Here is a 13,584-nt window from a genome sequence, read left to right as displayed (position 1 = left end):
AGTGATAACATCCTGTCCTATCCTTTACTACCTTGCACCCTATGCCAGCAGTGTCATTTACTTCGATTCTTTACCCATTTATCTTGCTCAAATATGCTATTACTTTCAGTTTCTATCCCTATCAGGACATTATCCAAGTTTAGCTAATACCAACAATCTTCAAAGACCAAGTCAAACCAATTCCATAAACTCATTCCCTTTATTCAGTATTTGCATGCATATAGTATGCACCCTCTCATTTTTCAAGCCACTATCTCCATGAGGCCATCTCTGCTATTTTGTATCCTTGAAATTGCAGTTTCTTTGCCCTAACACACTCAGTCGTCTAGAAAATGGTCTTTCAAATGTCTAACACAGAAGAATGCAAAGTTCTTGCATGCAGTTCTCTTCTATCCTGAAATTCCGAGCATCCACATATTACAGACCGACCATTGTTCCTACACATTCTTGCTGTTATCTAATTCATTATCACTGCTCTTCTCCACTATCATACTATGGCAACACTATCTTCACTCTCACATTTTCTACTGTTCAATCCCTATCAACAATCTCAAACCTCTTGCTGCACAATTCCCACCACCTCTCAAATCTTTGTACTAACCATCAACAATGCAAATGTTTACATCAGAAGATCTAAAATAATCCAACCAAAGAAATGAGGCACAATGCCATAACAAATGTGGTGCAAGTGTTGCTGTATAGAATAAATTAATACTAATTGTAGAATCAATTAATACTGAGCTGCCTAGAATACTAACATCTTCAAGTATACTTATGCATTACTAGTGATCTCTTCCTCATTAGTAAATGAATATGTATACTAGTGACCAATCTTCAAGTATACTTATGCAGTACTAGTGAGGAAGAGATCTAGAATGTTTTGTGATTAAGGTTATCTGGTAGGCATTGGAGTTGTGAACATTAAAAATTTTCAAGAAAGATATCCTCACTATTAGTAAAGTTGAGAAAATTAACATTTAAAGAAAGAAAATCAGGTTAGAATGGTTGAGGCATTGGAAATTGGCATGGTATATTCAAAATGCTATTGAGATGAAGAATTAGGAAACCTGAGATGAGCAGTGGGGTGCTTAAGAGTCAAAGGTGTATAACTGAGAGGAGACCTCCACATAGCCTTTAAAGGAATGCGGAGAACCGACCAGGGCTTCTGACCTAATGTCCAATCCTCACCTTCTCGTGGTGCACCCTGTTGGATATCTACTTTGATACTGAACGAACGAGGATGGGCTGGCAATTTGGGATTTAGCCGACCAAATTGTATTCTTATTGGTTAAACCAAAATAAAAAACGATGGTACAACATGACAAAATTTCATGCCGGCTGGGGCGTCGCCCGGTTAAACAAGGCCCCCGTTGTTTTCGCCAGGGAACCAGGGCGAACAGCGAAAAGTCAGCTACTGGAACAAATCTGAAAACAAACCCCAACTCAACATCACCAGAGTTAAAGATCGGTACTATCAACGTAAGAAGCCTGAATGGCAAAGAAATGGAGCTAGCTGAGGAATTAGATAAGTACCAGATCGACATAATAGGGGTGACTGAAACAAAAAAGACCAAAACTGGTGAGATCTTTCTGAGCAATAAATACAAAATGTTATATTCAGGCAATAACAATCAAGGAAAAGAAGGAGTAGCCATAGTATTCAACACAAAATACGAGGCTAATCTTCTTGAATGGCAGTCAGTCTCAAGTAGAGTAATGTGGGCAAATATGAGAATGGGGAACTGGACAATGAGACTTATTTGTGCCTATGGTCCCACAGAAGGTTCTACTAAGGTAGAAGTGGAGGAATTTTTTGAGGCTTTAGAAAAAGCAACTGACACAATGAAAAAGGAAAAGTTGGTCCTCGTTGGGGATCTAAATAGCAGAGTAGGAAATGATTGTGAGACATACAAAAATATTTTGGGAAAATTTGGAGAAAAGAGTAAAGCTAATAATAATGGCAAATATCTGTTGGATTTCTGCTCAGGACATGGACTGGTTATTACTAACACCATGTTCCAACATAAAAATGTGCACAAATTCACATGGAGAGAAGAGGCTAGGAATAAGAAAAGTCTCATTGACTATGTTATTGTTGATAGTGATGTTTTCTCCCTGGTGCAGGACACCAGAGTGTACAGAGGATTTGAAATTGGAAGTGATCACTATTTAGTCTTGAGCAGGATAAAATTGAATTTCATATTGAAAAGAATAACATGTAAGAAAGTTTTAAAGCGAATAAAAGTTGAGCAGCTCTCAGATGTAAACTGTAGACTAAAATACACAAAGATTATTGAAGAAAAAATGAAAGAGTTTGAGAACAGGAATCAAACCTTGGAGATTCAGTGGCAAACTCTGAAGAAAACATTGATTGATTCTGCCAGAAAGGCATGTGGTGAGGTTGTGTGCAAGGATAAAAAAATCAGAACTCCCTGGTGGACACAGGAAGTTAAAGAGGCAGTGAAGGAAAAGAAGAAAGCATATCAAAAGTTCCTGGCAAATAAGTCAGCTTTTACTCTTACAGAATACAGAGACAAATGTAAGAAAGCTAAACAGTGTGTAAAACTAGCTAAACAAAAGTCATGGGAGGACTTTGGCAAGAATATAGAAAATAAATATCAAGAAGGTGGCAAAATATTCTGGAGGTTGTTGAAGAAGCTTAGGAATGGAGGAAAGAGTGCTGTAAAAGGAATTAGAGATGATAAAGGTGAAATGAAAACAGGAGAAAAAGATATCCTTGAAGTATGGAGTAATTACTTTGAAAAACTGCTAAATGAAACAAGCAGTGATGACAGCACAGTGATAAAAAACACTGACCAGGCATGCAGTCAGGAATACATATCCATACTTGAAGTAGAAAAAGCCATCAAAGGCTTGAAATGTGGAAAGGCAGCAGGAGTAGATGATATTCGACCAGAAATGCTGAAGTATGGTGGTATAAAAGTCTTACAGTGGCTGCACTGCATAGTTCAGAAAGCCTGGACAGAGGGACGAATTCCCGATGATTGGAGTAGAGCTCTCATAGTACCCATATATAAAAAGGGAAATAAAACTGAATGTGAGAATTACAGAGGTATTTCCCTACTGAGTGTTCCTGGCAAGATCTATGCAAGTATACTTGAGAAACGGTTGAGAAGAATTGTGGAAGAAAAGCTTGGTGAAGAACAAGCTGGATTCAGGCCAAATAGAGGCTGTCAGGATCAGATCTTCACTTTACGACAAATAGTCGAGAAAGCATGGGAATATAACAAAGATCTGTATTTAAGTTTTGTCGATTTGGAAAAGGCATATGACAAGGTGCCAAGAGAGAAGCTATTCAATACGCTGCAGTTATATGGTGTCAATGGGGCATTATATCAAGCAATACTTAGTCTTTATTTGAGTTGTGAGTCAGCAGTTAGAATTGAAGGAAGTACAGGAAGATGGTTTAATGTTAAATCTGGTGTGAGACAAGGATGTACATTATCCCCTCTGTTATTCATTATCTATATGGATCACATTATGAAGGAATGTGGTATTAAACCTGATATCAAAATTGGAGATGTTAATGTCAGCTCTTTGCTTTATGCGGATGATGTTATACTTCTAAATAAATCCGCTACAAGTCTGCAAGATTCTCTGACTAAATTGAATAGCTGTTGTAATAGATATGGTATGAAGGTCAGCAATAAAAAGACAAAGACAATGAAAATAGGCAGAATCATTGAAAATGTCAACTGTGTTGTGAATGGAGAACCTGTGGAACAAGTAAAACATTTCAGCTACTTAGGCACAATTTTTACTGAAGATGGTAAACTAAATATAGAAATAGACAACAGAATCAGCAAAGCTGGTATCGTGGGAAGTCAATTGAATAAATTCATATGGAATAAGAAAGAAATTAGTCAGAACACTAAATTAGCTGTATACAAGACTGTGTTCAAACCAATTTTAACTTATGGATGTGAGAGCTGGGTCAGAAGTAAAACACTTGACCAAAGACTAGAGACCGCAGATATGAGAGTCCTGAGAAAGATTAGAGGCGTGAACAGATGGCATCAATGGCAATATCATATTAAAAATGAGGATATTAGGAAAGAACTTGACATTGTCAGCATCCAGGAATGTGTTAGCAGAGCTAATCTCAGATGGTATGGTCACTTAAATAGAATGGGAGAGGAAAGATTAGCAAAACAAGTGTTCTCTGCCAGGTTGGCAGGAAAACGACCCAGAGGAAGACCAAGATATAGGTGGATTGATACGGTACAAAGTGCCTTAGAGGATAGAAATATAAGATCTGATAATGTTGGAGTCTTGACAAGTAACAGACTGATTTGGAGGAAAATTGTAGATAGGAAGTTAGTAATGATGTAATTTTTTCATATAGTACTGTCATATCCTGTACACCCCTTGAGGGTACATGGCAGGAATTTGATGATGACGATGATGAGATGAGCAGTGCTTGAACAAAGTGAAAATTTGAGCTTCTTAGAAAAAGTAGGTGTAATTTTGTAGGCAGAAGGTAGAAATAAACATTGAGGATGGAACTAAAACCAAGTAATATTTGTGAATTGAATCTGAAAGGCGGAGGAAGGGGGGGGGGTCTACCCCTTTATTTGTATATAACTTATTTCTTTGCTTGACTTTCATAATTGTTCTTGGAGTTAAAATCAGGAGGGACAGAGAATACAAAGCAGTGAATTCCTAAGCAATACATATGGAAAATTTCACCTAGCCATTCAAACAACTTTCCTTATATTTTATGTCAAATGCAAATCAAATCTTTTTCCTTACATCTGGGCATGAAAGTTTGTATTGTTTACCATAACTACATGATAAACTTACACAAATGGGTAGCATATGAAGTCAAACATGTGTAACTCTCAGAAGTCTCATTTTCTTCCTAGGAATTGTGCTATCTAATAATCAACAATGGACTTACTATGTGATGAAACATCCCGCATGCATTTCAGGCAGGTGATATCTGTGACAGGTGAGTAATACAATATTTACTAACAGATTGGTCATGAGATCAACCTGTCAGCATACACCTTGTATACACCATAATATGAATACATCATTGTTTTATGTGATATTATTATTACACACTCCATAGAGTTGGCAGACTCATCATGGGAGGTTCATTCAAACGACAACATATTTATCATATTGAATCTTAAAATCCTTAACACTCCTTGCATTAGCATGGTAATGCATTCCATCCACTGACAATCCTAAATGTAAAAAATCTACTCACACCTCTCTTCACAACACTCTTACATAACTTCCAGGGATGACCTCTGGTTTTTCCCCCTCTCGCCTTCTACTCTTTTAATAATTTCATCTAGATTAATCCAGATAAAATCCTCTCACTAACTTAAATATCTCTATCATATCACCTCTTTTCCTCCTATCCACCAAACTCTGCAATCCACATTTTTTCATCAGCAGTCCAAAGTCCTGATATTGTCTTCATCACTAGCCTCTGGATCCTCTCCAATGCCTCCACATCACATTGAAAATCAGGTGACCAGATCTAAGCACAACAGTCCAAGTGTGGTCTGACCAGTGCTTTATACAGTGGCACAACTACTTTCTTAACCCTACATGTTAGGGTACTTCTTATCATAGCAGCACTATGACATGCAGCCTTTGCAACACGAGCAAAGTGCCCTCTAAACTTCAGTCTACTGTCAACCATCACTCCTAAATCTCTAATCTCATCCACTTCCTGCAGTACACCGCTTTGGATTTCATTTCTGCACTCCAAAATGCAACACCTGGAACTTATTGATAGTAAAACTAAACCACACTCTTCTGTCCAAGTAAAAAGTCTATTCAAATCTTCCTGAAGGGAATTAACATCAGCAGTGCTACTTATAATTCTTCCCACTTTGCATCATCAGAAAACAACTGAAGATCCACAGTCAGTCCACATGATATATCATTTGAAAACAAATTAAACACCAGTGGTTCAAGAACAGAACCCTAGCCACGGAACTGGTTATCCTCCTTTTTTGAGACACTGCTCCATCATACACAACCTGCTGTTATCATTCAGTGAGCCAATCTCCGATCCATCTAACACAGCGATTTTCAACTGGTGTGCCATGAGAAGTCTTCAGGTGTGCCGCGAAATTTGTGAAAACAAAGTAATTTAAAGAAATAATGTCGTAATTTGGCATTATTTATTTTTGGAGCAAAAAGGATAAGTAATTACTATTATTAATATCTGTGTGTAAATCAATCAAAATTATGCCTATTTTTTGCCAGATTGTCAAAAAAATGAAAAGAATATATTTTTAGTGTGCCACAGAATTTTAATAATTAGTGTAATTGTGCCATATGAAAAAGGTTGAAAATCATTGATCTAACCAATATGCTATCTATTCCCACCCTCGGCAGCTTGTACTCCAACTGATCATGTGGTAATCTATCAAACACTTTTGCAAAGTCCAAGAATATCACTGTATATGATTCTCCCTTATCTAATACACTCGTTACCTCATCATAAAATGCAAGTAAGTTGCTAAAACAGGATCTATCCCTTACACATGCTGCCCATCATAAAGAATACTATGTCCATCAATACAATCCTATATTCTATTCTTCACCAGTCTCTCCAACACCTTGACCACAACCATAGTTATACAGACCTGGTATATAATTGGAGACTTCTGTCCTAAAAACATGCTTGTGGAGTGGTACTATTTTGCCTTCTTTCCACTCATTAGGAGACCTATCCACTGCAAGACTTTCATTAAATAACCAGGTCAATGACAGACAACTGTGTTGCACATTTCTTAAGAATATGTGTTGATATGTCATCCATTCCTACAGCCTTATTAACATCTAACCCAACCAACATACACCTGATTCTTTCACTTCCAATTCTCCTAATACCTGCCTCCTTTCTATATATTGCACAGCATCATTTACACGAGTATGATATATGCTGATAAAGTGCTCGTTCAATAATTCCACTATATCCTTTGCAGCTGTTATTCTGCTGCCATGACTATCCACCAGTGTTAGCCTGCCATAATCATTCTTTCTCTTGCTTGCCATATAGTGAAAAACTTTCCTTGAGTTAACCTTGGCCTAACCAGCCAATCTCCTCTCATACTTCGTTTTCTTTCTTTACCATGCTCGTCACCTTTCTAGCCTGCACATTATACTCCTTACAGATCCAATCACCACCAACTGTCTTGTACCTCCTCCATAGCATTTTCTTTTCCAGCACAGCTTGCTTGATTTCACTGTTCATCCATTTCACTCCTACTCTATTTACTTGCTTAACCCTTGGTATGCAGTTATACATTGCTTTTGTCAGATACTGTCTTGTGAGTTTCCATGCATTGTTGACATCTTTTGCACTCAACTTTTCTACCCAATGTACTGATGCTAACTGACTACAGAGCTTCCTATAATCACCTGCTTTATACTTCCACATATATCCATTTTTAGCAGTAACCTTTTCTTGTTTCATCACTTTCCAAACAAGCACCTCATGATCGCTCTCACCAACCAGCGGCAGTGTCAACATCACCAAATCCAAAACATTAAACCCTCTAGTTGCTTCAACCACATGCTGCTTAAGATACTTGTCTCTCAAATTCACTCTGCTTGTTCCCATACACCATCTCCTTCTTTCATTCTAGATTCCTGTAATTAAAGTCTCCCATCAGGATCACCTTATTTTTACATGCCCAACTAATTTGCCTAAACATTTCACAATCAGTATTCTCTGCATTCCCTGGCCTATAACAGCATCCTATCAAATATACTAACCTGTTTATTTTAACTTCACCACACAAATTCAAAATCTGTGCATACACTATTAACTCCCATGCTTTGCAGACAATTCCTCTGCAAACATTAACAGCACTTCTTTCCTCTTTTCACATTTCTATCCTTCCAGAAAATCAGTCAGTCAGTCATCACACCTCTAATGATCTAGTTCCCATAAAATTACATAGACTATCGTTTGATTCTTTCTTAATACCGACTTCACATTATCATCAGCAATCTTCTTTAGATTGCTAATATCCTCTTCCAGATGTTTAATTTCGCGTTTCATTTTCACTAACTCCTGCCTAAGTTCTTCTATTAAGGTCCCAACACTTGCTCCCATTTCTAATCACTCTATTTTAATCTATCAAGACACTTCATGTACATTAATGCTTGCCTTCATGTGATGTCAGGAATAGAAATAGAAGGATATATAATTTTCCAGAAGGATAGAAATGGGGAAGTGATACGAATGACAAATTTTGGAATCCTGTAACTGTGCTGTTCTCATCGGCATGGCAATTTAAAAAAGGCTCCACATTATCTATGGTAGGCCAAGTTTAAATTTCATTATGACTAATGCTTATTAATGATGCACAACTACTACTTTGAACATTTTTGTTGGCTGTCCTGAGGTAGAGAAAATCAAATAAGTACAAGATATAAAAAAATTAAAAACTTCATCACTAGTGCATAATATAAGTTTATATGGCAAGACATACACACACACACATATATAGTCTAGCAGATATAGTACTTACCATTGGTAAATAATAAGGTTCCAAGAACAAGCACGACATATGTCACAATCTGGAGGAAAAAAATTAAATTAAAATCAAATTTGATATTCTAACAAAAAGCTCATATTTAGTGACAAAAAGTCTATGAATCTGGTTTTATGAACAAATGTTTGTTAGCAGAGAAAATATGAATGTCTAATGATTTTTCTGAAAAAGAATTTCACAGAAATGTGTACTTGTTTAATTAATTAAATGACCTTAATTAATGAATTACAACTGCAAACTTAACATCGTACCAGATGATTGCTGACCTTCAAAAGAAGCAAGTGTTTTTAGTTAACCCTGTGTTGGTGTAATGGAATCTCAAAATCTATGTGTATGTTTCAACAAGAGATGAACTGCTTAAAAAATTCAAGCTAAAATTTACAGAGGCACTTGTCCAAATCACATCTGAGAGCTTCTTAGCAACTTGTCATCTAATGATCTGCCTTCCACCCTTTGTAATTTGGATGACCAACTTTTCTCATCAATCACTGCATGTAAATGGCAAGTTTTCTCTTCAGATTTTTCTACTAATGCAAGCATTTCTTAGGACTTATATCACTCACACTTTCTCATATACATAAATGACCTACTCATTCTGACCTCTAACCCAATCCAGTTTTGCCGATGACAGCACTTTCAATTATCCTACTCATATGACAAACCTTGCAGTGCTCAAACATCAAGTTTCAAGACCTACACAATAAATGTCCTAAATGCTAATCTCTATATCTTTCAATGGGGTGATAATCTAGTCACCTTCAATGCTTTCAAAACACAATTTTGTCTTTTGTATGGATGGGAGAGAAAAACTAGTTTTTCTCCCTCTACTTTTCATAATACTCAACTTGATGGTCAAAACCAAATCGCTCAAAAATAAGTGTTATCATTAGCCTTTTGTAGCACAAAAAATTCTACAGCATCCTTGGCTTCCAAAAAATGCACCATCCATTTTTTTTTTCCTCTCAAGATTTTACTTTTTAGCTGTCTTACTATAAACAAATCCCACATCCATCCAATCTTTGGAATACTGTTCTCACATTTTTTGGTTGTAGTGGTGCACCTATAACCTGAAAATTCTTGAAGCTGTTCAGAAGGGCAGTTCAGTTAATCAATGACTCCTTTCTCAGACTCTTAGTCTTTTGTATAAATATTTTCATCAGTGCTGTTCAGCAGAACTGGCATCCACCATATCTCTCTCTCTCGTTTCCTATTTTTCTGATAAATTCAATAACACAAGCAATGGCTATCCAACATCAGTTTACTCAATTCTGCTGTATAGAAATCCAGTGGAAATAGAAAAGAATTCTCGTTTCCAGCATGTGCTATTTAAACACTGAAAATTTTATTATGCATCTTATTGGATCACACAATTTGGACACCACCAGTTGCTTGAGTATTGCCATTTCCTGAACACTTGTCTTTTCATAAGATGGTGTCAGTGCAATGGAATTCCATCAAATTTTGCTAACATAACCTGTAGGTCTTGTTCAATATATGTTGATCAAGTAAATTATGTGTAATGTTTTCTGTGTTTAAACATGAAAAGTACTATTTGTAATAATAAATATTTAATAAACTATTACATGACATTTTGCAGTTAATTAATTTATAGTTCTATTTTTAATTTCACTTTGACCCTTTCTACTAGAAACCGAAAGATTTCTATATGCTTTTTCTGATCTCCTCCTGTGGAGCTGCTAACTACTTGAATTTCAGACTTCACTATGTCAGTACTCAGTACCAGATTTACCATTTACCACTAGAGGAAAAAAAAATCTAATGGCTATCTTTCTTTCTTTATTGAAAACCTAATCATACTAGCTACTTCATATAGTCTTACAACATATTAGAAGTTTTGAGTAATAAGAATTCTTTCCGCAGCTCCCATACTATCAACTACTCCAATTCTTGAAGAACAAGTATTTCCCATGTGTATGGATGTGGCTAGGCTATGCTGGATGTCCAAGCGGAGAGCATTCTGAAACTCCAGGTTATGAGTAGAAACCTCATGGCATGGATGGAAATGAATGTCATTAGGTAGATGATTTTTTTATCATCCAGTGAAAGATCAGTCATCCTGCTTAATGGTGTACAAAGTAGTATGACAAAAGTACCATTTTTGTCTCTAGAATAGGGTTTCTAGATCTATTACCAAAAAGGCATTTGACAGAATGGCACATAGAAAATTATTGCCAAAGTTGGAGGAAAATGAAAATCTATATGAGGTTGACTGCATGAATAGCTATCCGATATTCCTATTTAACCTCTCCCAATATTGTTAAACAATGGTCCAAAAATACCTAGCTGCACACCACTAAAATACCTAGCTGCACACCCTATCGGACAGCCAATTTCCAATTCAACAATAATCTCTTATTCAATCCCATATGTTCCAATTTCATACCATCACTTTGTCATGTGGCAAAGGATTCTGCAAAATCTAAATATACTACTATTTATTGCACCCTTTTGTCCACACATTTGTCACTATCATAAACATTATCTAAGACCTCCATGGAGTCAAGGACTCATCAAGGGAGGCTATATATCACCCAAATGAGCTGTCATAACTTCTCTTAAACTCATTCACACTAGATGCACTAGTTCAACAAACAAATTATTCCACTCGCTGCTCTGTGAGAGCAAAACTAGCATTTATTTCTTACCTGGCTGCAAACAAACAAACTTCTATGGATGCCCATGTTCTCCCCTCACCTTTCTTATAACAAGTCTATAACACACATACTCAATCTGTCCTCATAATTTAAATCCCATAATTCCAATATAAGCTTTGTAACTCTTCTTTGCACCTTTTCCACAGATTCTTTATCACCTTGGAACCCGGGAAACCAAATCTGCACATTAGGGACATCAAGGCCTTAGAAACAAAGCTACTTCCTTATCCCTATATGTTAAGGTTTGCTTCAGCATTGCAATTATCCTCTGAGTTGTATTTGCAATTTTTTTCCATGTCGCTTTTGAACTTCAAATTCCTATCCACCATTATGCCATGATCTCTAGCCTCAGTTTCATGTAGCATAATCGAGCTAATGTAATATGCCACTGGAAATCTCATGCCAAAGCAAATAACTTTGCATTTACTACCATTAAACTGACAGCTATTTTCATTTACTCATTGCAATTATCCTCTGATTTACAGCCTATTCAGCTAATTCAATAAGTGATGGATATCAGTAACATCCCTGATTTACGTTCCTATCTTTGCATCATCAGCAAAGAACTGCATAGCTCTTATCTGACCCTCCCTAATGTCATTAACATATAGATTGAATAACAATGGCACAAGGATTGACCCCTGAAGTACACCACTAGTCAAACTTTAATCTGGCAGATTAACATCCACCATATACCATTTTCATGTGTCTGTCAACAATCCACTTATCCAAGTCAACAGTTTATATTCCAATCCCATATTCTTTAGTTTATGCAACAGCCTTTCATGTGATATCCTATCAAATGTCTTAGCAAAATCCAACATTATCATTAATGTTGGATCATATATTCTTGCATAATGATTGTATCCATATCCATTTACTTTGTATCGTTATCATATAGTGTATCCATATCCATTTATTTAATATCATTATCATATAGTGTATCCATTTACTTTATCCAACTCAGCAGTAAGATTGTTATAACATATGAGCGAATTGCTAAAACATGACCTTCCTTTAGTAAACTCATGCAGTTCTTTGCAGATTATAGCTTATTTGCCTACTTATTTCTCTATGCGAGTTCTTACCAACTTCTCTAAAATCTTTACCACCAACACCAGAGATACTGATAAGTCAATAGTTAGACATCAGTTTTTGCACCATCCTTATACAATGGTACTATCATACATTCCTTCCATTCCTGTAATATCATTCCTGAGCTGAGCTCAAGATATACAAACATGTGTAAGATCCAGCCAATTCAGGCTGAACATTCCTTTAGCATACTGGCTGATATTCCATCTGTCCCTATTGCCAAATTATTATTGCACAGGCATCTCCATGGAGTCCTAAAACTCACTGCAGGAGACCCAAACTATAAACACAATGTTTATTGTACTTCTCCTTGAAACCATTAAACAGACAAAGCACTCACAACTAAGGTAACCCATTCCATTCATTCACCACTCTCCAAGCGAAAAATCTAGTCCTCGTGCCCTTACTAATCACACTTGTAGCCAACTTCCAGGAATCACCTCTTGTTCTGCCCCACTCAACATACTGGTCACTTGCTTCTGGATCCTCTCCACCACTTCGTCATTCCCATGAAACCCAGGTGACCAGTTCTGAGCACAATTCAGATGTGGTCATATCAATACTTTATACATAGGAATGATAACTCCCTTATCTTTGCTCGTTAATGTGTTCTTCAATAATGAAGTAATCCTGTGGGCTACCTTGTCTGCTTTAGCAATATGCCCTCTAAACTTCAACTATCTACTTCTTCTTCTTCTGCAGCTTCTCCCACTTAAGTGGGGTCACTGTTTGTTATGAGTCTCCTCCACACCTTCCTGTCTTGGGCTGTCACCACATCCAAGTTCTTCATCTTCAAGTCCTCTTCTACCAGCTCCCTCCATCTCTTCTTTGGCCGCCCATGCTTCTGCCTTCCTTGCACATCCATCTGCATGACCCTTCTTCCCACATATTCGTCCTCCCTCCTCATCACATGACCAAACCATCTCAACCTTGCCTCCTGTATTTTCGCTCCTAAGTTCGTAACTTTCACTGTTCCCCTGACATAGTCATTTCTCAGATGATCCTTTCTGGTCACACCGCACATCCACCTAAGCATTCTCATCTCTGCTACTTCCATCCTGCTGATGTTATTTTTCCTCAGGGCCACAGTTTCTATAGCATATGTCATAACTGGCCTCACTACTGTCCTATAAATTTTGCCTTTCAGATTGATCGGCACCCTCTTATCACATAACACTCCAGCCATCTCCCTCCAGTTCCTCCAACCTGCTTGTATCCTGCATCCCACTTCCTTCTCACCTCCTCCATCTTCTTCCACT

General features: G+C 37.0%; 1 protein-coding gene across 1 annotated transcript in view; it reads right to left on the bottom strand.

Moving 5' to 3' along the window:
* LOC150107540 (tetraspanin-9-like) overlaps window positions 1-13,584 on the bottom strand; it is a 176,910-nt gene that overhangs the window by 82,677 nt on the left and 80,649 nt on the right. Inside the window, exon 3 of the mRNA XM_090391943.1 lies at window positions 8,532-8,580. Coding sequence (XP_090248069.1) covers window positions 8,532-8,580 — 49 coding nt within the window. The remainder of the gene's footprint in view (window positions 1-8,531; window positions 8,581-13,584) is intronic.

The sequence above is a fragment of the Typopeltis vanoorti genome, chromosome 4, assembly GCF_054136105.1.
Source record: "Typopeltis vanoorti isolate ZY-2024b chromosome 4, IOZ_Tvanoo_1.0, whole genome shotgun sequence".
NCBI lineage: Eukaryota > Metazoa > Arthropoda > Arachnida > Uropygi > Thelyphonidae > Typopeltis > Typopeltis vanoorti.
This window is presented reverse-complemented; position numbering and strand designations above follow the sequence as displayed.